The sequence below is a fragment of the Argentina silus genome, assembly GCF_951799395.1.
Source record: "Argentina silus genome assembly, chromosome: 17".
In the NCBI taxonomy this organism is placed as follows: domain Eukaryota; kingdom Metazoa; phylum Chordata; class Actinopteri; order Argentiniformes; family Argentinidae; genus Argentina; species Argentina silus.
This window is the reverse complement of record NC_139671.1, coordinates 9,833,003-9,860,306: the sequence shown is the minus strand read 5'-3', so window position 1 is coordinate 9,860,306 and position 27,304 is coordinate 9,833,003. Positions and strand designations below refer to the sequence as shown.

The window sequence follows — 27,304 nt, the reverse complement described above, 5'->3', positions numbered from 1 at the left end:
TGACAGTGTAAAACCTGGCTCACCTATGTAGTCATGTGATATGGAGGACAAGGCATTCGCAGAGCACAAAGAGAGTCGACCAACAGTTATGAGTTTCCATGCACACTATGAATCCGATATTGTGTTTTCTATGTGTGAGGGAAATCCTTAGTTCATTAAGGCTTGTGAGCATTTCTGAAACTATCACACCATCATTCAGTTTTCATCTACATTGAAATTGCACAATTTACATTGAGTTTTATTCAGTCAATATAAGATGTTATTTCATTGTTGAAGTGAGGTGGTAAAATCTATTGTTTTAAAACCTCTGAGAAATCATTAAAATATTCTGAGAGAATTGTATTCGTCATTCCCTAGAAAACATAATATTACGTTTTAACATCATACTTTAAGGCTATATTTAGGTGAAATCACTTTTTCGTTTATATAAATTACACAAAAACTATTCTTATTAAAAAGTATGGAAATAATATTTACAGCTCTTATGAGAGATTCATTGTTGATTGATACAAAGTATCTGAAGGTCACTGAAAGTATCAGCATTGTGAACCTGTACATATAGGATCAAGTTGGGGAACAAAGCTATACCAAATAAATGTAAGGATACGTTTATTCTTGTGTGGTTTCGATCATATTTTGTAAGCATTATCATGTATATAGAGTACACTTAGATTGCATCTAGAATTAAATTCATGTTATGGCATCTTGAACATTTCAGATTTTGCTCAGTTTAAGTAATAAAGTAGAGTGGCATAGTTATCATTTAAGTTAACATGTGAAATGTAATGTCTATCAAATCAAACAGAGTGCAAAGAGTACATGTTTAATTACTTTTTCAGGGCATCATTTGTGTATTGTTGTTTCAATTAAACCATTATACCTTTTTTTGATTGTTTCACCCTTTTTCTGGATATGTACGAATCACAGATGTTAGCATGAATCTGTCAGTTGATGTAGGCTGCTGTATCAGTTTTTCTACTTGCATCTCCCTGCATGTCTTTTAGATTCCACTTGCCCTTCTTATCCATTTTAATGTCAGATTCAGTTTTTGTTTGGATTTGTGAAAGCTAAGTGGACTACTGACATGGTTTTCTAACATTTACAGTAGCCGGTAGGCTAACTGTGGTGGGATTTTTGTTGAATTATGAATAAAAATGTTTTCTTCTAATGTTTGTTCTCAAATTGTATATCATTCTCTCAACAGATTGTATATACAGATATATTTTGGATAATCTCAGTTTAATGATGCATACTTACAATACATGTAGAATTTCAAGAATCAAGTGGGTGTAAACCACATTCTTGCTTTAACTGCCCAAATATAACTGACTACATATTTCCATGTTATAATATCTGCTGGATGAATAGATAAATGACAACTAATGACATGATGACATTTTTTGTCAGAGGGTTTATTAAATGATCTTAATGGAGATCTAAAAACTGGCCATTCCAATGCATTTAGAATAATGCAATATTGATAGGGCATCTATTTGGGATTAAGCCTAATTTACCTCAAAGCCTGGGTATATCTCTCACCAAAATAGGTAAAGAGCTTTACACTTTTTTATGATGGTGCTTTCATTCTAGGTAAACACTGTGATATAATTTTGACAAATGATGCAACAGTGGATTACGTTGTGTCTTTTGTTTCGATCAAATAAATGATCCGTTCATGATTTGAAGTCTTTCAGAGTATCCTAGAACGTACTGTTATGCAATAGTAAAGATTTACACAGTTTTCATTCAACATCAAGCACTAGTGTTGCATCTCCTGTCTGCCAGAGCATGCTGTGTTTGCAGGCATCTCAGTGCTGCACTCCGTCACACTACATGACCCCTGAGGCGTCCTGCCCCTGTCCGCTCCCCAGGAGCCGCTCCTCCTTCAGTTTGCCCTCTGTGAACTCTTCCCTCATCCGCTGCAGCAGCTCTGGACACAGCAACAAGTCCAGGGCCGTCATGGCCAGGGCCTTCGCTGCCCGCAGAGTGTAGAACTGAGCCTTCTCATCACCTACAGGGCATCACAGTCATGGACAAGGAATTACATAACATTATTTTTTAACATGCTTTTCCCAATCCAATGACTACAACATCTGAACATGCATGCTGTAGGGAAGAAAACATGCTGGCTTTGACAAAGATTACACATACTGTATGTCTAATCTAATGTGTTCAAAAGGAAAACTATTACTGCAATCAGATAACAGTGGTCATGCATGTTTAAGGTACATACCAGCTGCTACAGTGTACTCTTCTGTATGATTCAGAGCCTCAGAACCAATATAGAAGTAGGGGTGGATTCCAGGTACAATAAAAGACACATTTCCAAAGTCAGTGGAGCCTGTGGATATTTGAGACAATATGGGCCTTTCATACAGTTACACAAGGGCTTTCATATAGTCATACACAACATTTCTATTTCATTGCATAACTCTTGTTTCTATCTCAACTGAACTGTTGCTTGAGTATTGTGTAGAAACTACTGTCCACCTTCTAATGACCACAAGAGGGCCTGTGGAATGCATAAGAGATGCTTTTCCTACCAGAAGAGTTTTTAAGAACCTCTTCATCTGTTGTGAATTCCATCCCCAAAGCTTTGCCATTTTCCTCATACAGACCGTCCAGTGTGGTATTCCGCAAGATGTTGTCAAACGCATTCTTTGCAAACTGGACTTCAACCTTAGGAAGACATTTTGGTCAACAACAAAAAAAAAAGTAATACATGTTGGGTTAAATGCAACAGAAAAATGCATGGCAGTGTACCAGATGAGTTCTTAATTTCTATCATTATTTTCCTATGTAAAACAAAAACATTTTGCTTACTTCACAGCCAGTTGCAATGGCAGCAGATCTAAAACACCTCTCAGCCTTGGCTTTGATAGTGGGCAGATCTCTCCGTGAGGGAGTGCGCAGATAGTACTCCAGCTCAGTGAAGGCAGGGATGATATTGGGTTTCACCCCACCATGCTTGATGATACCTGCACAAGACAAGGTCAACCAGTGGTTGAGAGCAAGTGGGGAAAGTCACTATAAGAACCAGTTTTTGTTGTTGTTGTGAATACATGTTAAACATTACTCCTGAAGACAAGATCAGGAGCAACATCAGTGTTAATTAGGCTGTCCCTCACCATGGACTCTCCAGTCTGGTTTGAGTTGCTGTCTGAGCACAGAAATGTTGTTGTAGGCCAGCACTGCAGCGTCCAGTGCATTGATTCCTTCCCAGGGGTAGGCAGCAGCATGAGACGCCTTGCCATGGTACCTCACGATGACACTGGAAATGAAATCAGAAACCAGACACTAAGTGTCTGACTTTGCCCTGGTTTATTCTGGGAGTAGGACAGGGGCATGACAGTACTCTCACACATAACTGGCCTGCTGCCTGAAATAGCATGTTGCAATACAGCAATGAGGGCCTAAAGCTACAACCAGAGAGCTCCTGCATAGTTCAGTTTACAAAGGGTTACCGACTTATCAATATCAACAAATGATTGAATGCACTACAACATGCATGTTTCTAATGTGTTATTCATGCAGCAGCAAACTACTGTGAGAAGTGGTTTCAAAGATTTGTCTTTATTCATCATGAAATATACTGTAATAGACTGTTTTGGTTGTAAGAACGCATAATATAACTCATCAAATAGCCTTACTCATGTTCAGCCACGTCTGGCAAATAGGAGGCATCCTCCTGTGAGGGGTGGGCCATGAATGCCACGTCAAGGCCCTCAAACGCACCCAACCGTATCATGTCTATTTTACCCCCACCATCCTCCTCGGCTGGGGTCCCCAACACCGTCACCTGTGGAGAGAACAAGTTACCTGATCAACCTGTGTCTAAGTTCCATGCTCTCTTACGGCATCCACTGACTTTTGAACTCAACGTTATACAGCATAACAAATATAGTTGTGGAATTTGGCCACTTATTGCCCTGAGAATTGGCGTAGAGCATGCTCAAGGTGTCAGTATTCAGAAAATACTTCTCAGATTTCTATTGAATGATTCATGTGCGTGTGTGGTGTGCGCGTGCGATCGTATTATGTGCATGCGCGCAGAATACATCTACATTTGTATGAGCGCTGACATTACCTGGACACGAACAGGGAACGCGGATGTACATTCTACCAATGCTTTTAACCCCAACGCTGCGGCAGCTCCCACTTCTGCGATCAGGTTATGGCCACACGCATGTCCAATGCCAGGTAATGCATCGTATTCGCACAAGAAACCAATATGTAATACATTGTTGCCCTCCTTGCCACTGACCGGTCCCCATGACGCACGGAACGCTGTCTTAAGTTTATAGTGACTATCCACAATCCATCCCTTTTCCTCAGAAAAAAACTGCACTAACCTGTCGTGAGACTTTCTTTCTTCATATGCAAGTTCTGGGCAACTCCATATGTCTTTGCTTAGACTATAGAGCTTGTCTTTGACTTCGTCAATACAATTGCCAACTTTTTGTTTCAACTCGAGGAGTGACTCAGTGGATATGGTGTGCCGAGCCATTGGCAACTGGATAGTCTACTCTTCACTTGCGCAAAGATAGAAGGCTGAAAGCAGGTATCCGAGGTACCTGTCTCCTACACTATTGAGACCAATGGTAGTGGGAAGGCAATATTTTTCGAGTAATGAGACCCACCTCAAATTGTCCCGTACGTACGTATCTCTGGAATGAGTAAGCATGCTGCTACATTTGGTCGGCAGGGGGCACGCATATTTATATTTGGTCGGCAGGGGGCACTCTCCATCTGTTTTCCATCACCAGCTACAACAACAACCCAGTCCAAAACAAGAAGCTCGATTCGTTCAGAGTTTTGGCGGGGATGGGACAGGACAGGACAAAGTGGAATTCTTTTCCAGCTCAGTTTATACAGACAACAATACCGGTAAATGCCTCAAGTGTGTGCTGTCGCTGGATTTCCAACTTAGACCAATCACATCCTATTCTGAAGACTGATAAGAAGCAGACAAACAATATATTGGGGGTAGCCAATATTTTAATTTATTTCTCATTAAATTGGAAATGAAAATAGTTTTCAAATTGCAATATGGGAGTGAATTTCTTTAACATGTATTCTAATTTAGTCACTGGACTGAAATAACTTTTTAAAACATTGCAACAAAATGTGCATTTTTGGTACAGTAATACAATTTCTGCATTTGTGTGACATCACTGAGTCAAGGAACAAGAAGCTGCCAGGCTCCAGAGTGTAGGAGGGGGTAACAGTGTGTTACATAATAACAAAAATATCATCCATCTCACCATCAGTAAACATTCTCGGTGCTTTAGATGAAACAACACTGATAAAAAAAATGGGACAAAATGGCATGTGAAAGAATACTACAAAGTCCTTTAAAACAACAAAGTCAGTGCTATAAATTCAAAAGAAAGAGCACTCGGTCTTGGTGCCAATTATTGGTTACCTGCAGCAGTTGTCCTCATCATAGTAAATCCTTGATTCTGAGACGTTCACATTGTCACTCCATCTTCTATACTCTCCAGAGAGCTCCTTGAAGATCGTGGGTCTTCTTTGCAGTGCATTTAGGCAATAGCAGCCACATATGGTGGGCTGAGGTTCACAGAACCCCAAACCTTCACACAACTCTTTACTTGCCATTAACAGAACCTGTGGTGATTTTTAGTCTTGTGCAAATTTGTAAGAAGGTCTTTCTTACATTCAATGTGCTCCGATGGGTATTGCAGCCCATTAATGGAACAGTAAGAAAGGGCACCAGAACACGGTGAATATCTTTAAGCTTCAGTAACAAAACTATACTTTCTGTTAAAATAACATGAAAAATATACATATATATTACATGTTTACAATATATACATTTACACAAGTTATTTAAAAATCCAATAAACACAAGGCCGCTTTCAAAACAATATGTGAAATTGTATTACAGATCAAAATTCTATACATTCTGTTGCAGAAAGTTATATCCAGTTGTCTTTGAATCCAAATTCCTCAAGGCCGAATTTCGGGTCGATGATCAGGTAATGTGCCATTTTAAGGTAGACTTCGCAATCAAGGCTTATCTTGAACCTTGAGCAGGGACTTTAAATGAACAGTCATTTGCTCTCTGTTATGGTCGGAATGTTGGGGGCCATTCTCGCCAACCCAGTGACTGGGTGGTTTAGGCAAGACACTGGGAGAAGGGGGTTCGCTGAACTTGGCTCCAGCATATATCTTCTCTTCTTCAGGTATAGGATCAGATGGGCATACATTCACAATCTTGACATTGTCAGCTGAGTTGAAGGGCTTCTTTTCTTCTCTGCGGAGGAGCTGGAAAGGAGAGGGGGGCTTCTGTTGGCAGCTGCTGTCTTGTTTCTTTGCCAATGGTGTACTGCCAGGTGCATTGCTGTTCTTGCTCCTATGGTTTCGGGTGTTGACATTTAGGGCAGCTTGATCATGTTTGAGGCTGTGGACAGACAGGCAACCTGGTTGTGTGGTTCCTCGTTCAATTCTCCCACTTTTTGACTTGAGCAGCTAGGGAGCAAAGAGAAACAACATTACAATCTCAATGTCAGAACCATTCCAACTTTGTTTTGTATTCTGTTTGAGTATTCTGACAATTACATTTTTAGAACAATCATTTCCACCGTGCCTTGAACGTGTTTTGTAAACAAAATAAACTGTCACGTTCGCTTGAGACCATTATTTGTACAGCCATTTGAGGCGGAGCCAGATTGAGTACATACTCGACTACGTATGTCATATTTTCCACTAGCGTATGAAGCCTAGCCTAGTTTCACTCTGCCTGAGGCTATGGTTTCTCAATTGCTTCAATTGGTTTCTTAATTGTTTTTTGTTGACCTAATGTCCAATTTAACATAAGTGACAGATGGTAAGCATGACTTGTAAACGCATTAAACATGTACAAGATGATCAATGTACAATTATAGATAGCTACCTCTTTCTTTGTCCCCTGCTTGAGATGATGAGTCAACACAGTCGACTGAGTCCGGTTGGTCGCGAGCTCAGCATTGGACTGCCCGGGGGATTTCGGTGAAACTGCGACATTGTTATTGTTTATGTCCGAGAGGCGCGTGTGGTTGTTTCTCAGCACCGTCTGATGGTGTTTTTGGTGAGGTTGCTGGTGATGTGTACGCTGCAAACCTGACGTTGTCGAACGAAGTTTTTTCCCACCTTTCTTCAACAGAGCTTGCCTTGTTTTGCTTAGGCTTGCCCCCAAGATTGATGATGGCTTGTTGTTTTCGAGGTTGTCCAGATTTGGTTCGATGTGGTGACTTAGCGATTCGCCCAGCATGACCTCGAAGTCCCGAGAAGGTGGCGAGGGGGGATACATCGACTTAATTAATGTTAGCTCACAACTTTGCTAGCTACTAGTAGCTATCAACAGATACTAACACGATCTCTCTTACTGCGTCGCTGGTAGAACTGTTCAACCTCTGTCCGAAAAATCAGAAGCAGATCAGATGCAAGGCGGTTTTGTAGTTGAAGTTCAACGATGTTGACTTGATGCGTGATCCTCGAAGTCCCGAGATGGCGTAGCTAGCTACTACAGAGCGAATCAAGCGATGGAAATGGCGCAGGACGACTTCCTCCTATTTGAGGGAAGGCGAATACACGCCCACTCGGTTTCAAACAAAGCAAAGGACAGAAAGAACAACAACATGTACTTAACTCACTGAGACTGACTAGTTTGAAATAACAAAAATATCTGCAAAGTTTCTTTGTGTAAAATAATGTGTGTTCCCAGATTAGGTAGCAAGTATTACAGCTGGTTGGAGGGCAGGATTTAGGAACATAACACGACATTAAATCACCTATAGTCTACAGGCCAGGACAAGGGGGAAGAAGAAATGTGCACACCTCCCACATCCGAAATTACGTCACAAATATGTTGTCATATCTCATTCGGGTACTTTCCGACATTTCGTCGACAGATCAGTCCAGCATAGTGTGCACTCTTAAAAACTGGTTCTTCGGCTGTCCTTGTACAACAAAATAAAAAACAGTTTGAAAGGACACTTTTTGGTGCTATATAGAACCTTTTTGGGTTGAATGTTTAACCATCTGTGGAAATGGTTCTATGTAGAACCCTCTGTAGAAAGGGCACTACATATAATCAATCGGTTCTTCGTGATACCAAAAAGGGTTCTTCAAAAGGTTCTCTTACATAATAGACAGCCGCCCATTTAAGTCTGTATTTCGTAGAGGAGGTGTGTGTGTGTGTGTGTGTGTGTGTGTGTGTGTGTGTGTGTGTGTGTGTGTGTGTGTGATCATTTAAATGTCAATGGCTGGAACACTGTCAACCTTGGAGAATGATCAGTGTCCATTGTCTGTCTATACTTGTCTGCCTGTGCCTGCATAACTAGATAGATACTTACAGACAGACATGCATGTATGGTCAGACAGGCGTATTGGTGATTGCCATTGAGGCCATTACAAAAATACACAGAACATAGTATCAATGCTGTCAGGCCTCTGCTAAACAACATCCTAGACAGAGACATTGTCCAGACATGCAGTACTCTTGTTTTGTCAGCTTTCAGCTTTGTTTTCTATAATGTTTGTCCTCTGAGCCAACACTATATTAGTATTCAGATCACATACACTGAACCACCCATGAGGGAGGTCAAGCTGCTGCTGAGCTGAGCACTTGTACATTCTCTGCTTGCCTGGTTGGATCTGCTGCATCAAATCTGCTAGGCAACAGCTGCAGCCTGTGTTGCTAGGGCAAAGCTTCATCACATGAGCAGACCATCTAACTTGTGATTGGCCCTCCTGATCACATTTTCTCTATTTTCATCTCTCTCCATCCCCCTTTATGACACACACACACAAACACACACTCTCTCTCTCACCCCCCCCCCCCCTCGTCTGTCTTTATTATAATGCATATGTAATAATATAATATAGTAGGCCTATGTAAGAATATTTTGGATGTTGATATGATGAGTAGTCATCTAGCTGTTGCAATTATGTACACTGTACTGACACCTGACCACACTTTGCTAAACAAACATACATTGGAATAAAACCAGTTAATGTTATTTGAACAACAATATTTTACTGAAATTACAGTGACACGTCAACCCATCAGTTATATGATTATCAACAATTATCTTTATCAGTGGGAGAACTGCTGAGGAATATACAAGCATGGTTTCACCAGAGTATATTGTGATTGTCCTGTGACCTGTGTATATTTGTTTTATGCCAGTGCCTCTGTGCAACATGTGGTCTACTAACCACAGTATTGTACCAAGGTGAGTACCATAACATGATCAGACACTGCCATTGATATGATGAGTTTCAATTGCCACCATGGCGGGATATCTTAACTACATCTGAATAAATGCATGTTTACTATGGATCAAATATGCTGACTTAATCCCTATATTATGAGGCAATATCAGACCAACCAACCAACCAACCTACCAACCAACCTGTGTGACCTATATTTGCTCCTTTCATTGGGGAACTACTATGTGTGATAGAGGGAAATTAATCCGAGATGCCTTTATATTGTGGTCATATTTAGCCAGGAACTCCACCTAATCCTAATGTTGATTCTTGACCTAAAAAAAAAGTGATTACAAATATATATTGTCATCCTTCCAAACAAGAGTTAGAGATATCTCAAAGCCTGCCTCAAATAAGGCACATTTTCATTAGGCCTAAACCTTCAAGAAACTGAAAATAACAGTGCCTACTCTTGACAGCTCAAATCCTCATCGAAATGAGAGACATTTTGGGACTGGGCTACCATCTAGTGGCTATTTGAAGTGATTGCAATTACTGGAAAACAGCGCAGCAATTGGCTCACTGAGAGAAATGTGGATAATTTGATTGTAGTTCACTCATGAACATTGCGTATGTTCTTGAGAAAACACTGAGGATTACCTTGACTCTGGGACGCTAAACTGTTGTAAGTAAAACCCTACTTTTTGTATAGATTTTATTAATTTGTCTGTAAGGTTCGGTTGGGCGCCTAAATCTTAAAATGTCCTACTAATTCTACAGGCCCGAATCCACGGAGTATTGTATACGACTGACTGCCAGTGGACGGTTTGGGGGTGATCTGATCTCCCTGGGAGCGTCACACCGATGCTCAGCTGACGGACTTGTGGCTAGCATAACAACATTACACCCTCGGTTTGTGAAATTTGACAGTAGCCGATCTTGGAGATAATGTCACACACTGGACCCCCCCCTCGATGGCGAAATTGTCCTAGAAGAGGACAACCTGTAGCAGGTGAGTAGCTATATAAGTTTATACAGCTAGCTGCTATGCTAGTATAGCTGTTAGCGTAGCAGCTATCTAGCTACCTCTTGTGGGTCTGACTAATCCCTGTAACGAAAGCGTTCCATGTTTTGAAGTTTACGTAGCTATTCCGATTTCTGTCTGTAATGCTTTCGGTTGTGTAAATGTTACATTCAGGTATTTCGTACTAATCAGAAGACCTCAATGGTAGAGAAGAACATGTATTTTTTTTTAATGCACGGGAACCATTAATTTCATGTGTAACGTTCCAAAAATCGAAGCGTCCTATTCCAGCAGTTATACTGACCCCTGTGGCGCACTAGGGGTATGACTAATCCCTGGAACGAAAACGTTCCATGTCCTCAAATAACAGGTGTGTTAATGTGACGTTCAAAAATTCCTCAGTAAATAGAATCCCTCAATATCACTTATTAATAAGCCCCTTGAAGTGAACGTTTTCACCATGTTATTTCAGCGTGCAAGACGCAAACATCGCGTGGCGCAGCTGTCAAGTATTGCTTTGCATCACGTGTCCAAACAAACCTGCAGCTAGCTTTTCAGTTTGTTGTTGTTGCCGTGTTATAGCTACAAGTATAACTCTAAATGGAAAGTTAACCCAGTAGTAGTCTACGTGTGATATACAATGACTTAAATATATATAGTGGTAAGAGATGCTATATCAGCTTAGCTGGCTATTTTGGCTGATTACGTGAAACGTCACTTGCCATCGCTGGAAAGAATGCTGGGCCTTCCTGTACAAGCTTGTCATGTAAAATGATACTCAACAGCTGCGATGTCTTTTCCCTGATTAGTTAGGAGTTTCTGCTTTTGTGGGGTTAGGGTTATCCTCTTGATGCACCATTAATTGGTGCATCACAATTTCAAAGTCCTAAACCATGATCACAACCCTGATACAGGAAGAAAAGATAAATGAACACTGTAGGTTCATGAACCCATAGTAGATCTGTGCTGTCCTGTCCTGTCCTGAATTGGTGAACTGTTGATTTCACCTAATAAGCCTGTCTTGTCTCTTCAGCGAAATTCCTGCCGATGAAAACTATGTTGGGCCCCAAGTATGATGACAAAGTGTCAGAGGAGAACAGGTTTCATCCAAGCATGCTATCCAACTATTTAAAGAGTCTCAAGGTATGTCTTCTCCAAGATCAACATGTAATAACTTGTAAACATGCAATAAATGCTTATGAGATGTACATGACAGTCTAATTAAATGTCTTTTCTAGGTGAAAATGGGCTTGCTTGTTGATTTAACAAACACTACCCGCTTTTATGACCGCAATGAGATCGAGAAAGAGGGCATTAAATATGTGAAGCTTCAGTGCAAAGGGTATGTATGAATTAAAAGTCTTGTTAGAAACCCATCTGACACTTGGCACCAGTTAAAAGTTGTTATGACATTGTTGGTTGATTTGGCAGGGTATTTTATATTTTGATAATTTGCTGTGTGTTCCCTGTTTAGCCACGGAGAATGTCCTTCAACAGAAACCACTGACATGTTCATCAGATTATGTGAGCATTTCATGGAGAAGACTCCCACTGAATTGATAGGTAAGGTGCTGCTGTATGGCTATTTTTTCATTACTTGTGCTATGTATTTTTTAAATATTTTTCCCATGGTCTGAAGTTTTGTAGACACTGAAACACATTTTCATTGTCCCCTTAAGTCTGATTGCATGTCATGATCTTTCTAAGTCCCTGTCATTTGGTTATGCTTAGCTGGCCTTTGCTGAAGCACGCTCACTTGTATCCAGGCTACCTTTGGGCCTGGGCGATATGGTCTAAATATCACGGTTTCCACACATTTGATGTATGATGGTATTTGACACTATATCTTTTTTCTTAATAATAAAAGTTCTAAATATTTCTTATGAAAATGAATAACATGACTTAATGCATAGCTTACTTCAAAATATAACCACCAAATATACCTAAGCAAGCCTGTATGAAATAACTTGACTCATGTTACTTATGTCTCCTGGCTCAATGAAAATTATGCACCTTATTCTGTTCAGTATTATGTTGGTTAATCATTATTTCATAAAAATGGAAATACATTTACATTTGGTGTAATTGGGTGGCTCTGTTCTGTATAGCTCCCTGTCTGAAGTAAAATAGAAAATACCATATGGCAGGGAGCCCATGACTTATCCAGTGGTACAGTAGGGGGAGCCAAAATATCACAACTGACAAGTTCTCATCTTTTATCAATAGTGGCCAGAATGCCCCACTTTCTAGTCTTCGGCCTGCTTTAATGCCTTTTGTTTATACCAGTCTGTTTTGGAAAATATGCTTAAGTGATTACATCTGCAGCATTCCTATAGAACGGTCCCCAGGCACATAGGTGGTGATGTTAAGAGGTGTGAGACATTCAAAACAGAAAGCTTACTAATTTGCACCCATTATAAGCAAATATATTGATCAAAACATTTGGTTGCCATAATTAGGCAAGATCACAGTAGTACCGGTGTATGTGTGGGCTATTCTATTCTGGGCTATGCATCTACTCTTGCCTGAATGAAGCTCAAACCATGGGATTCTAGAACGACAACAGTACTCTCCATCCTGCTGCGAGAAAAGCATGAGGGAAAATAAATCAATACCACAATATTGCAGTCCTGAAGAATAACAGCATGTTATCTTCTACACCTGTATTCTGTATTTAGATAGCACCAGGTCTGTAATGCTTTTTTGTATCTTCTTGAACGCCTAGCAGGAGTTTGAAATATGTGCATACATACATGCTACTTGAAATATCACTGTCATAAGCAGACATTGCTAACTTGCCACACAATTAATATGATGTTTCAGTTGTGCCAGCCATAGCTACCAGAGGTGTGTTTACATTCAGAGGACAGCAGGGGGCTCTGTAATACTCTGTCGTGGCCCCGGGCAGAGCAGCCCAGAGCCACCTGTCTGCAGACTGCTCGCCATTCTGCGCAGTGTTGTAAACGAAAGTTCGGCCTCAGGGCCGTATATATGAATTCCATTATACAGATGTCCTCTCCTCGGCCACTCATTGATTGCTATGTTGGGTAATCTAACCCCATCACCCCCATCTCTAATAGTGTTGGAAAACAGACATCTTGTCCTGTCTGATTGCTGCAGGGTGGTTATTAGACTAGCTACATTAGTCTACTATAGTCCAGCTTTGGTCCATCAGAGGGGAAGCTATCAAGCCTGGTGTTCTTCCAACCCCTGAATCCCAATAAAGCCTCTGCAATGAAAATGTGAAGGGGAGTGAAGATTTTGTTTGCTCCTATTCTCATTCCCTTGGAAAAAAGAGGAGAGCAAACATCAACCAAATCCCCATGTGCCATGTTACATACCTGGTCCCTCCTCCACCCTGCCCTCTGTGTTACCTCTTGGCCTGGACTGTGTGCTTCCAGACACCATGTGTCAAACAGACAATGCTGAGGAAGTGCTTTTAAACATGAGGCTTCCGTGCAGGAGAAGCATCGCCCATGAGACAGTTTTATGGCTGTCAGAACCCCACACCTTATATGCACAGGACATCACCTCCACCTCATCATAGAGGAGTGATGGTATTGATTTTGCAGGAGGAAGCATCTAATGTGATAGTAGCAAAGTTACACGGCTATTAGAGTGCCTACTTTGCATTTGATTGAATAGAACACGCACACACACACACACACACACACACACACCACTACTGACATCTGTGGTCACTGGCTCTGTTTGTTTTCCCACAGGTGTCCACTGCACACACGGCTTCAATCGAACAGGCTTTCTGATCTGTGCATATCTGGTGGAGAAGTTGGACTGGAGGTAAAGCCTTACCCCCCTCCCCCCGAATCGATCACAGCCCTGGGAGAGTGTTTGTCACAGTCACACACTGGTGTTTGTCCCTCACACACTGGCAAATCACTTGATGTATTTGAACATTGACCACGACACTGTTCCCAAAGTGGTTTGCATCACTGCTCCTTGTTCAAGACGGCCCCTCCAGGCCCATGAAAGGGTGGTGTCATGCTGCAGTTGTCGCTGCAGTTAGTGCTGCAGTTAGCGCTGCAGTAGATGAGTTCTATATGTGTGATGTCATGACAAGGGAGGCTGTCAGTATCAATAAAGCTTGGGAAAGAGCCTCTGTTACTGGTGAAGAGTGAACAGTAGTCCACATCCGGCTCCAGAGGTGCTGAATAATTTACATGAGCTGAGCAGGGATGCATGTGTCTTTAGGCAGATGTGGAATCTGTAAATGGATTTTGGGAAAGGTTAGTAGAATCTGTGTGGGTTCCCTTGGGGGCTCAGTTTGGCCGTATAAACAGGATGAACCCTTCCCCTCCCCCTGTTTCCTCTGTTTTAATAATCCCAATGCACACCATAGATTTAGAGAGAGCCTGAGATTTGCATCAGTTAGGATTTCATCTGGATGAATATATCACATGTGGTCTTTCTTTCCTTTCCCACACACTGTCAGCCATGAAAACAGCAGCAGGCATTAGATAACTGCAACTTTCCTCACAAAGCATGACAGGGATCCGATAAGAAACAAGTTGGTCATCAATCAGATGACAACTGATGAACTGAGAGGGTATGGTCCAATATAAGACCTCACTGGCCAATCATGTTTCGAGATAGTATCTGGTGTTTGATGTGCTCCAAAGAGGCCAGAGGGTCTCATGCTGGATGTTCCTCTGTCTCTCTCTCCTCATTTTGGTCAGTGTCGAGGCAGCTGTTGCAGCATTTGCCCAAGCCCGTGCTCCTGGGATCTACAAAGGCGACTACCTCAAGGAGCTTTTCCGTCGCTATGGAGATGTGGAGGACGCGCCTCCTGCCCCTGCGTTGCCCGAGTGGTGCTTTGACGATGACGATGGGGATGTGGATGATGACGGGAATGTGATTGGCCAGGAGTCTGGCTCTGGCCCCAGCTCCTCTGGGTCAGCGCCTGGGAAACGGAAGAAGGAGAGACTAAAACTGGTGAGACCCAGAGCACTGGGGAATAATGGACTCTAAAGTAGAAAATAAACTGTTTCCATTGGTTCTGCTCCACATGACATGGGGCTCATGTAGTAGAGAATGTAGGAAAAATACTCTCACAATGTACATCATAGGCCTCTTGGGTTCGGTCCTGGAGGAGGCTCCTCTGAAGTGATTCAACTAGAACTAACTTGTTAAACCACTAGAGGAGAGATCATGATAAGATGCAGGTGACATAAGATGGAGTGTGTTTGTGTAGGAGGCTGTGAATGTTTTTTTCCTCACAAACACCCTCGTCAAAATCTGCTGTATGTTGTTTTTCTCCCAGGGTGCTATATTCCTGGAGGGGGTCACAGTGAAAGGCGTCACACAGGTTACCACACAACCCAAACTGGGCGAGATCCAACGGAAGTGTCAGGAGTTTGCGGAGTGGGAAAGGTGCAGAGTTTCTCTCTCTTTCTCTCTCTCTCTCCCCCCCTTCCTCCTTCCCTCCCTTATCCCTCTGCTATCACTATACTTTGAGATGTGTGTGTGACTCACTCTTTACTTATTTTTTTGTAACTCTACACTGTCAAGAGGCATCAGAGTTGAAAATAGATTGTTATTTCTACAGTGAAATAAACTGCAGCTGTTGAAGTGTTTACAAGGGATTTGAGATTGAGCAGTTCCAGCTCTGCAGCTTCATTGTATTTCCTATAAGACAGAGCAGGTTATTAAACCACCTGGATTTCTCATCTTTATTGTTTTCACAAGGACTTGATGAAAAGTTGTGTGTGTGTGTGTACACACACCCATTTTAGGTCTGGGTTTCCTGGTGCTCAGCCTGTGTCCATGGACAGACGGAACCTTCGATTTCTGGAGCAGAAAGCTTACAAGGTCAGCTGGAAGGCTGATGGCACACGGTGAGTTGAGTCCATCGTCTAACAATGCCCCCCTGCCTCCTCCAATAACACATCTCAACAGGCTTTATTTTATTTTTTTAATTAATGTTTTATTATTTTTTCATACCACTGAAATTACCCTACAGCACCTGAAGTGTACTATGTATGCTACACGTGCAGTGGATGTAGCTACTGAGCCACTTTACCCCTCTAATGGAAGCAGCTGGGCCTCTCTTCCTGTTCTTTAGCCCCCTCAGCATGCAGGGAGATTTGGGTCAGAACAAGCCTCTGTATGAAAGCATCTGTGCACTGAGCCCCTAGCTTCATTTGCTCTGGACCACTAGTTCATTTTCCATGCCTATTAGTCAAGACTGTGAGCTGAATACAAACACTGCTCCTGTTCTGCCCTCATGGCTTCTAATAGTGTTCGATTAGTAATGCTAGGTTGTGAGGAGAGAGATGCTATCACAGGGCGAAGCTGCCAGAGGAATAGCCAGGGGGGACCTTTCTTCCATATCTTCCAGACTGAAATACGTTTTTGGACACAGCTGACCTTCTTCCCTATCGTTTCTGTGTGAAGCTGCCTCTCTTACCTCGGAGGCTCACATTGTGGGGAAGGAGTGTTAGTATTCTGGTGGTATGCCATGAAACATTATCTCTCTTGATGCATCGGTGAATATTTCATGAAGGCAGTCAATTTGCAGAAACTTACATATCAGTGCTTTAATTTCCTGTAAAAGTGACGCTCGAAGAGTAGGAACCTGGCACCAGACGAAGATGGGACTAATGTTTCCATTTAGTTCTCCTTATTCACCAATCATCAGTATCTGGAGTGAGTTTCTCGAAAGCTTGGTAGGTTATCTTTACGCCTATTGCCTGGACTAACGATGATCCTAGTGCTACAAAACTTTCTGAAAGCTAACCCTAACCCTCCCACCAAAGTTAAGGATAAGGTTCACCAAGATAATTTTCAGCCAACTACTTCAGTCATTACAGATGGCCCTCCATCTGTCCTTGTCACTCTCCCTTACATGACATTAGGGCTCATAGCAGGCTGTGTTTACACCAGATTGATGTATCCAGAGTTGAGATGGGGCTCCTTGTGTTCAGATGAATGAGAGTTGCTCGTTATCTTCTGAGAGTGGGCCCAGGTCTGCCGCCCACGGCCAGTCTTCTGTCTTCAAAACACCACAGCATTCTTCCATCTTCTTGTCACTTTAATACACTTCAGTTACTTTAAGCGTGGGATCATTTTTCGCCCAATCAGTCGGTCAGGGGGCCACACATTTTTTTAGCAATCATTTACTACGAATTGCCGACAATAAAATTAACTCATACATGATTCAAAGCTTCCATCTAACTAATATCATCATTGTTTCATTTTGAAATAATAGCAGTTTTCTAAAACAACATAAGCATGGGCGTAGATTTGATTTTAATTTAGAGCTTGTTTCCTGCATTTCTATGCAATTTTACAGAATTCATGCCACCTCTAGCAGGTCATTTAGAGTAGGGGTTCCCAACCTTTTTCACTTGGAACCCCCCATTTCACACCTCATGAAATTCGCCCCCTCTATTTGAAGAAAAATTTTGTGTTTTCTATGTTACGTCGTATCTAATATTGTGGGTTAGGTCAGTGATAAATGCTCTTATTATTGTTCTGTAGTTTTTGAAATATCAATCGTCGGTGTATTTGTGCATGATTGAGTAGCATGAGCAGGCCCCAGTTGTATAACAGTGTATGCCCAGTTGGAAAGGAGTAGGAATGATAGGAAGGAAAAAGCATTGGGAAGGAGGGATCATAGAATAAATGCAGGTTTCCCAGAGACTGGTGGTGTACTGTTCTTGATCTCCACTGGGATGATTGAGCCCATCACAGCTGATCAGACATCTTCTCAGAGGATTCACTGCTACACCAGTAACATGGTTTGCCATTTTTGGTGATATTGAAGCAATGATGCTTATTGACTGAAATGCAGTGTGGGGGATGACACCCTGTTTGTTGTAGCAGCCCACCTGAATATATTTGACCTAACCTTACCTTATCTTACATTTCCTCAAAGACGAGAGCCCATACTACCAATCTCCTTTTCTCAGATCTTCTAATCTCTCGGGCCACGTTGGCCCTTAACTTGATATCTCATACTTATTGTATGTAAGCCTTCCAGCTGCAGGAACATCTTAAATTGCTTTACGGAAAAAAAGGTAGGTTCACTCTACCTTTGCGCAGGCTTTCTTGTTTTTATGTTTCTTTTGTTACCGCTGTATTTGTCAGCAGATGTGGCCTCCAGATATGCTTTCTTTGAAATGTGCCTTTGAAGTTAATGTTTTTTCATCTTTATGAAATTACCTCATATAACTGCAGCTTCGCTTGTTGTTATATTTCAGTTTTTCTAGAACACTTTTACAGAAGACAGACAAACAGACATCCGGACAGACAGATAAAAAATTTAGATTTTGCAGCTCAAAAAACCTACAGCTGAACCCAATCCTAACTGTTATCAGTGCTTATTTCCTTTGAGGAAATGTTCCACCAAGCTACTACTGACAGCACACCATTATAGAATTGTGTTCAAGAAGTGAAATTCAATTGGATGTTACCTCTATTACGTGCACAACGTCTTCTGCGTTTGTGGCTCTGCAGGTAAGAGAGAGCTTAAGGGAATTTCGAATCAAAAGGAAGAGTGAATCATTTTGTGGGGCGTTAAAAGCAGCTGCTGACTAGTCTTTTGTAGTGTGGGTGGGACTGGCAGCACTGTGAATCCCCCCAGTAATCCAATAGGGGCTCATCATTAGCAACTCAAAAGAGTGATACCTCCAGCGCCTGGTCGATATCAAAAGCAGTACCCCGCTGTGTTCAACTTGTACACAGCAAATGCCACCTGGTGACGTCAGCTTCTTCTAAAGTTTATCCCCATCTCTCATGTTACGTTATATTCTCCCCAACCTTTGGACAGATTAAAAAATGAGTATGTGTCAGTTAGGCCCCCTCCAACCTCTGTGCTAAGATGACAGTAATGGCTTATGGGGTTTTCTCACTATTTTGCCTCTGATTTTCTGCCTCTGTGCTAAGCTGACAGTAATGACTTACGAGGTTTAGCTTGCTGTTTTGGCCAGCAAAGTACAGTCATTGTTCCTTTATGTATCATTCTATTTCTATTCAGGTTGCTGAAGGATCGCATGAATGACATTGGTTTGGGGATCTTGCAGAGCATATGGGATTATGGCTGTGTTTTGTTTTTTGATTTGCCAGGTTATTTGACAGCGACAGAGTGTGGGTAATGAGCAATGTTCTGTCACCGGAGGATGGGTGATATTTCTCGTCATAAAATAATAAAATGAAATTGTCTATTTTCTCTGTGGGACTTTCTGTGCTGCCACTGGCCTAATATTCTTTTCTTTTGTTTGTTGAGATGGAGAATAAGGTCTATTAGAAAGCCCAACGAGTGGTAATGGCAGGACGTGTTCAGTCACATTCATGCAGCAAATGTCTGTCTACTTCATTTGTGTTTGGGGTTTTGGTGAATTTGTGAGGGGGTTGACAGAGAAGGTGTCTTTGGTTTTCGTATAGAGTATGCTTTGCTTTTCTCACAGTTTTGATGGGTTTGGTCACCCATAAGTGGTGTACGTGTGTCAACTGTCCGTCAGATGTGATTAACAAACAGCTGCTGAATAAAGACGATTGGTAATGGGGAAAAAAGATAAACTCTCTTGTTAACCTTTCCACTCTGAATGCTGTTGATCTGCACATAAAGCCTGAAAAGCACCTCATCTTATCCCTGGGATTGTGAGTCCCTCATTAAGGCTCAGACAGATGGCAGTGGACACACGCAGGGTCAATTGCTTGGTTATATGGCATTAGCCATTAGTGGAGCTGCATATGCTCCCCATCATGAGATTAGCTCTGCTTTTAATCTCCCCACCATCGCTGTAATTAATCCCAGGAACTGTGTTGCAATGATTCCTAAATGTTACAGTTCTGAAATATGAGCCTTAATGTGAGGAGCAGTTACACTGTGAAATTCTGCCTAAATGCACTATACGATTCATTTCAATTTCAATGAAGTGTATTTTTTTCAGTGAGATTTACTGATTGCCATGGTGCGGTGTGATCTGAATGTATCTTCTGCTCTCATGGATGATGCCTGTATCCCTATCCGTAAGCTCTTATTTCAGTGGTTGAAAATTCCACTGCCTGGAAAGAGTAGCTTTTTAACTTTGAATTGGAGTCTCAATTGGAAATGTGTGTCTTTGGAGTCAAGGTGGTCTGGCAAGATTGGCTCTGTGCATATTCCCTGGCTTGTTAGGAAGTTAACACACACACACACACACACACACACACACACACACACACACAGTCACTCTGGAGTCAAAGTAAGCAGAATTTACTGCTTTTTCTCTCTCAACAGCTCATTGAAGAGAATTGCTGAAATTACTGTTTGTGTAGCCTCTTCCAAATCTGGCAGTCGTTCTAGTTGCATCCATAAATATAATAAATAAATAAAATATACTTGTCAGACAAGTTATCTAATCAGTTTTTGTACTTAAATCATTCATGTTTTGTTGTTTAGCAAAGTACTACAGGTGATAGAATCATCCCCCTTTCTGAAATGAGGGGAATGGAGTTCGGCAGAGTGGGGAGAGGAGTAGTGGAGTTGGACAGGAGTGGCTGAGTGACAGGGGAGGATGAGGGAGTTGGGGTCTTAGCCGTCAGGAGGTGGGCGGGAGGGCTCTCCTGTCAGAGACGGATTTGTTCCATGTCCTGAGCCACAGGCTGGAGAAGAGGAGGGGAAGCGGAGCTCAGACCAATGATATCTCCTGGCCGCAAGAAACATCCTTATCTATGATGACCAGCGGACCGGTGGCTCAGCTCCTTTTATCCTCCCTCCTCCCTCCTCCCTCCTCCTCACAGCTGCAGTCATTCTCTGAGAATGAGTAATCAATAGAACTGATGGTCTAAGAAGTGCTTATCTCCTGTCTATTGAAGGCGGGTTAGACACGGATGTTGTCTGTTTAAGGATCATATATTATTGTCATATCAAGTTGATATCAAATGTCTTATTGAGTTGATCAGTCTGATTCAAGTTCAGGAGATGGTTCTTTCGTTGAACAATATGTGCACAGCCCAACCCAGAATTTTTAATTTTAATCATTTTCAAGATATTACAAATCTATTATATCATGCAGTTTACTACACACTGTGTTCCTTAGAGGCTGTTGCTTCTTGCATGTTTGAATCCCTTCAAAGAGTAGAAATGCTTTACTTGCTCTCTTAGACGGTACTAGTCTATGTATTTGTCAGGCTTGATGGCTCTCATCTAGTTACTGGTAGAGATACCGTCAGAAATATCCTTGGATCCACAAATGTTGTGATAACTGTGTTCGGTATAGTATTTAATCCTACGTCATACATCTTAGCCATAAAGGGCCTTACTATGGTGTCAAAAATGCTCTCCCTGAACTGGTATCAGAGAATCAGCCCTGCCAGTGGACTCTACACTAATGATGTGCAAAGCTGCTGGATTTGAACTCGGGTCCCCAAGGGAGTGGAGCTGCCGCCACTCAGGCCTCTGGGCTACACTGGTAAACCAGACACAATGGCAGTCTGTGCATCATTAGGAGCAAAGCGCTCAGGGACGGGGGTGTCTAAGATGAGGGAAAATCAGTGCCTTACAGAACGCAACCAAGCACAGGGGTGGGAACAGCAGGTGGAGAGGGATTTCTGCCAATATGAATAACGGGACTGTACATGATCAGGATCCATGATCATTTGGCCCCATTTTAAGAGAAGACAGCGTGGTTATGATGAGTTCAGAGAGTAGGGGAAATGTGCCTTATCCTTGATCATGAATGGCCCCTCAGGGAGTTAGACAGCAGCAAGTCTTCCTTGGCTCTCTACAGAACATACTTGACAGTGAAGCTGGCGCTAACTAGCCAATTAGACTGCAGGGGGACCACTTTCGCCCTCTGCAAAACTATTGTCTTCTCGATGGGTGACACATCTGTCCACTTTTCATACAAAATATAGTGACACTCCTCTTTTGATGTTCACAGACATCGGCTCTATTCAGTGAAGCCAACGGGGGGGGGGGGAGTGTTGGAATTGTCCCTATTCAGGAGGAGATATTGTCTTCATGTTCATTGAAGCTATTGTAAGGCTATTTTATAATGTCACATTCAAAGATTTTTCAAAGTTGCAGTCTACTTGGAAATGTTTTGCTAACTATCTCATTCAGACTGATGCAGCTTTCTAGCCCCCGGCTCCTTCAATACACTCGTTGTGAGCAAAGAACCTTTTCAAAAACTGTTCTGTAAAATGATCTAACCCATTTCCAGCCCGCACTTCAATAGTGTCTTCTACTCTAGGACACAGTACCTATCAGTCTTTTTTTCTCCTCCCCATCTCTTTCACTTTTCTTGACAATCCCTTTGTCTAAATCTCTGTCTCTCCATCTCACTGTCTGTGAGATAATGACTGCCTAGGTGCTCAGCCTCCTCGCTCTGAGCACTGGGAATGGAGAGCAGAGCTGGAGAGAGGAGGGTCAGGCTCACCGCCCAGTATTGATCCTCTTAAGTTGAGTTGGTTGTGGCGGACTATTACTGCCACTCTGCCTCTTTCCACGACCTGGAACCATCTCAGGGTAATGTTGAGAATGAGATTATACGTCTGGCCCGGTTTTTAAAAGCCCTCCATTTGTTTGCTTTTGTTTAGCTTGCTCACATGAGATGGTCTACCCTCACCCTCCATGCTGATGCTGTGGGATACTGGGATTGTTAATTATGTGTGCATCCATAGTTACTGCTGTTCGACACTGTACTGAAACAGACATCAGAACCTCCATCAGAGGCAGGAGCATTTAATTTTCTCTGATGTAGTCAACGTCCATCAATTTCCCTCATGATGAAATTCTAACCTGCACTTGTATGAAATGTAATCAAAACAGTGAAGTGAATTGTCGAAATGAGATGTAGGTGACAAAGCAGTGCACGAGATGGAGTGAATGAAGGAGAATAGAGGGACGTAGATTAGAAGGTGACAGGACATGATTAAAGCAAACACAGATGTGCACGCACTCACGCGTGCGCATGTTTGTTTGAGAGAGCGTCACTTATGGGACACCGGGGACGCTGTTATCCTGAGGCTTTGTCAGGCTAGCATCAGATGCAAGCAGTGATTCTTTCAGGACACACCTCATAGGAGCAGAGGACCCCAAGGCGACCAGATGTGGCTCACTACTCCTCAGTCACAGGGTTGAAGAGCACAACCAACCACCGCTGGCTGCCATCCTCCTCCATGACCCAAGTGCTGCTCCACCAGATCTGCACCGTCATTGGAAGTCAGATACAGCAGAGGCTTGTTACTCACACCACTCTTTCTTTAGCATCTTATTATCCACCAGGTCTGGTCCAGAGAGTGGAGGAGCCAACACACACAGCTCATTGGATGTCTTGATTGGCTGTGCCTGTCTTACATTGGCTTAATGGCTCTTTAACAAGAGTTTTCTCTCAGGTTCCTGTGGGCTCATCATAATGCATTCCACACCTATCAGGAACCTGGGAGCCCTCCAGAGCTGTCTGAACCAGCTGGTATAGATGGCAAATTAATCATGTCTAATCCATAGTTGATTACTTTTCTCACCCAGAGTGTTTCTGCAGCTCTCTTATAGCGCATGCTGTTGAAAATGCAGAATGTTGGCGGCGGGTAAAACACTGCTCTCTCATCCATCTCTGCCATCCCTCTCGACTTTCCCTTTCCCGGAGAACTGTACATATGTGTCACCACTTTTTAAGGGATTCACAGTTTGCGACCTCAATCTGCCTTTGAGTTAATATCTTGGTTTGCATGGAAGCTCTGTGACATAATTGCACTAATGTAATAAAGTGGTGTAATGAGGCTAGCTAATTTGCCACTGTTTTAGGATGCGTTGATTAGGATACTTAACCTTTAGAAATAAAACAGGAACTGATACAGAGTTGCTCATCAAAACATCCTGCTTCACAACACTTGGCATTTATTGATGAAGAGATGAGGTCCGCATCCTGCAAGCACATAATTGCATTCATCAACTCTCAATTGTAATTACACGTTGCTGGTCTTTTTTGGGGGGCGGGGGGGGGGGGGGGTGGATTTGAGTTTGCGTCAGGCAGAAAGTGTGTGTGTGTGTGTCTCCTTTGGAAACTACTCATCCATTCCATCAGAGCAGGATTTTAAGGGTGTTTGCTCCTCTCAGTCCAAATAGTGTTTCAGTTCACTTGAATTGTTGATTCAGTTAAACAAACAGACAAGCAGTTGGTTCAAACGGCTTTGTTTGCTCTTTGTTCTTTCTATGCAGTTGAGGACTTGAATCGGTGATGGTTATGGTTGTCTGAGCAGCAATTTACAATTAGGATCAGGTACTGGAGGGAGCCATTGGAAGGAGACTGACTGATTCTGATCCTGCACCTGTGTGGTTATATCAATAAGGTCTCTAGACCCCAGATATTCAGACTTCCACTACCTCAGTCAGTATCTAGAGACTCTCCCACCCTCTCTGTGCAAAATATCGAGGCCTGTCCCAAATCTCTCCTATAGTTACAAACTTTTGATTAGTTCCCTAGCTAGCCACCACTGTTGCTCTGTCAAAGTGCCCCTGCTGAAAACGAGTGTGTGCCTGTGGAGTTGGAGCCTGAGGTTCACGTATGTAATTAAAGGAGTCTCTGTGTCTCCATCTGTTGGAGGTGACAGAGGGATCAGGCTGTAATCAGACAGAGGTGTGACAGGCAGGCTGGAGGATAGAGCTGGGGTCTCTCCACCATGCTCCAGAAGCTATCCAGCCTCTTCTCTCTCTCACCATCCCTGTTAATGCGCAGAGGAAGAGAGGGGTCATATTTGCTTGGCAGCTATTTAAAAATACCCCCACTGTATTTTGCCTGTCCTCCAATATCCTGTCTTTCATGCTATTTTATTGCTTTCCTGTATTCTAATTAAACTGAGGTCAAAGCGGAGGATGGTATCTGGTGTGTTTCAGTGGCATGATTTGAATTTGTGACCCACCAACAGCACTGCTGCATCCTCTGAATGCCTGAGAGTTTGCATTTAAGTATGATGGTAGAAACAATATTGAATGTGCAAAAGGCCCATATGCTGCAACAAGATGGCTGATGCCTTGCAATGTAGATATACAGTGTCAAGGAATGCTCAATTGTCAGTTGAGCAGAATAGAAGGTTTGCATGGTTTCAAAACCTCAAGGCTTTTGTGGACCCTTGCCATTCCGGTAAACAGAAGTTAAACTCTGGGGGTAGGGAGAAAGTCAAGTGCATTTCTTAATGCAAACTAAGTCTTATCTCACCTCCAAATGCCCCAGAACAAATTCAGGATTAGTGCTTCAGCAATTTCCTCCAATCCAGAGAAACAACCGCCGTCGAGCGTAGCTGTAGCACATGCTATTTGAAGATAGGGCCATCTCCACCTGAGCCATTAAAACCGGAGGCTGGCACATTTGCGTTGATGTAACAACCTGAGGAGGACTCAAATAGCATCACAAGATGACAGAGCCTTGCTGTGACTTTGTCGTTCAAGTTTTTCAAGAGAGAGGAGATAATTAGTTTGACACTCTTGGACTCTTTGAGACTCTATGTGTACTCGATTCTAATGTTGCTGTTTCTGTAAGGAGGGGATGAAGCTAGTACAGGGTTTTGAAGTTTGTGTTTGAGGGTTGTGTTCCCAAAATACTCAATCAATCGATGTTCTTTGTAACACCGACTGGACTGTTGCGTTTAACTTTTTTAAGTTATTGAACTGAAGAAATCTATATGTGTGGGTGTGTATATACAGTGCCTTTGGAAAGTATTCAGACCCCTTCACTTTTTCCACATTTTGTTGTGTTATAGACTCAATTTCAAATGGATTAAATTAAATGTTTTTTTAAATTTCTGTAAATTTCTGTAAATTTAAATTCAGAAATACCTCAAGTACATAAGTGTTCAGACCCTTTGCTATGACACTCTTAAAATGAGCTAAAATGCAAAAATGTCATCAACAAATCACTCAATAAGTTGAATTGAGTCTATCTTAATGCAAGGATAATAGTTAATGTAATTTTGGAATTAATATCTTTGTTTTTATAGGATGTGACTACCAACTCAGCAAATTTCAGAATTTTCTCTTGATCTTGACAAACTCCCCAGTCCATGCCAGTGACAAACATACCCATAACTTGATGCAGCTACCACTATTCTTCACACGAGAGATGGTCCACACAGTGTATAATTGATTCCTATGCAAATCAGAGACCCTATAAAAACAAAGATAAAAATGTGGAAAAAGTGAAGGGTTCGGAAAGTATTCAGACGTGTGTGTGTGTGTGTGTGTGTGTATTGCACGCACACATAACCTTCAGTTAGGGGAGGGTTGGGGCAGAAAAAATAAATAAATGGGACTCAAAATTATACAAGCATTGCTATCTGATAGAACCTCAATTCTATTTACTGATTTTAAATCTGATCTAGCCCAAAAAATCTCTGCAGCATTGTAGCATATAATGGATTGTAAGACTGGCTTGGCTTTGTTTTTCACCCAAAAAGCAACAAAATGTGCTCAAGAGGGATGTGGTAAACATTCAGTTTAATTTAATATAGCTACATAGAGCATACAGTGTTGTTAGTTGGTGGTAAGTTTGTAAATGATGATCATATGATGATTTTAAATTCTGTTTGTTTTATTTCCCACAGGTACATGATGCTGATCAATGGAAAGAATGAGGTGCATATGATTGACAGAGACAACTCAGTCTTTCACATAGCCAACCTAGAATTCCCTTTCCGGAAAGATCTCCGCGTCCACTTATCCAACACTTTACTAGATGGGGTAAGTTTTTTTTCTTCTATCATTCTTTCTCTCTCTTCTTGACTTTTTTGTGTTTTTGAAAGTCCCACATCAAGCCCCTTTCTTTATTCTGCTTGGGCTTCATGTCCTCTCCCTGACCCTGCACCCCTACCCACGCTGCCCTGCTGCTTGACCCCCAGATTAGGGAGGGTTCCCATATTGTATTGTGCTCGAGTAGTCTTGCTGCTTGGAGGCTGTTGGTGGCTGTCCTTACCCTGTAATAACAGGCCTGGCCATGCCAGCTGAGTGTTTGTGAAGGAAGTCACCCTGGTCCCAGCTTTCCCTTGCAGCAGGTGCACAAACACGAGTCATTATCACCCTCCCTAATGGAAGACCGGGAAAGGAATTGCTGCCTTTATAGTACG

General features: G+C 42.3%; 3 protein-coding genes across 3 annotated transcripts in view; 1 reads left to right on the top strand and 2 right to left on the bottom strand.

The window, feature by feature from the left end:
- Nucleotides 1-703: 703 nt before the first annotated feature.
- LOC310817765 (xaa-Arg dipeptidase-like) lies at nucleotides 704-4,570 on the bottom strand. Its single transcript, XM_083688468.1, has 7 exons — nucleotides 4,088-4,570; nucleotides 3,651-3,799; nucleotides 3,129-3,271; nucleotides 2,824-2,978; nucleotides 2,544-2,679; nucleotides 2,234-2,341; nucleotides 704-2,011 (listed from the first exon to the last, which is right to left on the bottom strand). The coding sequence occupies exons 1-7, from the start codon at nucleotides 4,505-4,507 to the stop codon at nucleotides 1,830-1,832; spliced, it is 1,293 nt and encodes a 430-aa protein (XP_083544594.1). The 5' UTR covers nucleotides 4,508-4,570; the 3' UTR covers nucleotides 704-1,829.
- A 410-nt stretch (nucleotides 4,571-4,980) lies between these two features.
- pnrc1 (proline-rich nuclear receptor coactivator 1) lies at nucleotides 4,981-7,820 on the bottom strand. Its single transcript, XM_083688581.1, has 2 exons — nucleotides 6,917-7,820; nucleotides 4,981-6,492 (listed from the first exon to the last, which is right to left on the bottom strand). The coding sequence occupies exons 1-2, from the start codon at nucleotides 7,310-7,312 to the stop codon at nucleotides 6,031-6,033; spliced, it is 858 nt and encodes a 285-aa protein (XP_083544707.1). The 5' UTR covers nucleotides 7,313-7,820; the 3' UTR covers nucleotides 4,981-6,030.
- A 1,957-nt stretch (nucleotides 7,821-9,777) lies between these two features.
- Nucleotides 9,778-27,304, top strand: part of rngtt (RNA guanylyltransferase and 5'-phosphatase) — a 60,339-nt gene continuing 42,812 nt past the window's right edge. Inside the window, exons 1-10 of the mRNA XM_083689024.1 lie at nucleotides 9,778-9,901; nucleotides 9,997-10,228; nucleotides 11,274-11,383; nucleotides 11,479-11,582; nucleotides 11,715-11,803; nucleotides 13,966-14,041; nucleotides 14,938-15,193; nucleotides 15,522-15,631; nucleotides 15,994-16,095; nucleotides 26,786-26,921. Of these exons, the coding sequence (XP_083545150.1) occupies nucleotides 10,165-10,228; nucleotides 11,274-11,383; nucleotides 11,479-11,582; nucleotides 11,715-11,803; nucleotides 13,966-14,041; nucleotides 14,938-15,193; nucleotides 15,522-15,631; nucleotides 15,994-16,095; nucleotides 26,786-26,921 (1,047 nt within the window). The 5' untranslated portion in view covers nucleotides 9,778-9,901; nucleotides 9,997-10,164. The remainder of the gene's footprint in view (nucleotides 9,902-9,996; nucleotides 10,229-11,273; nucleotides 11,384-11,478; nucleotides 11,583-11,714; nucleotides 11,804-13,965; nucleotides 14,042-14,937; nucleotides 15,194-15,521; nucleotides 15,632-15,993; nucleotides 16,096-26,785; nucleotides 26,922-27,304) is intronic.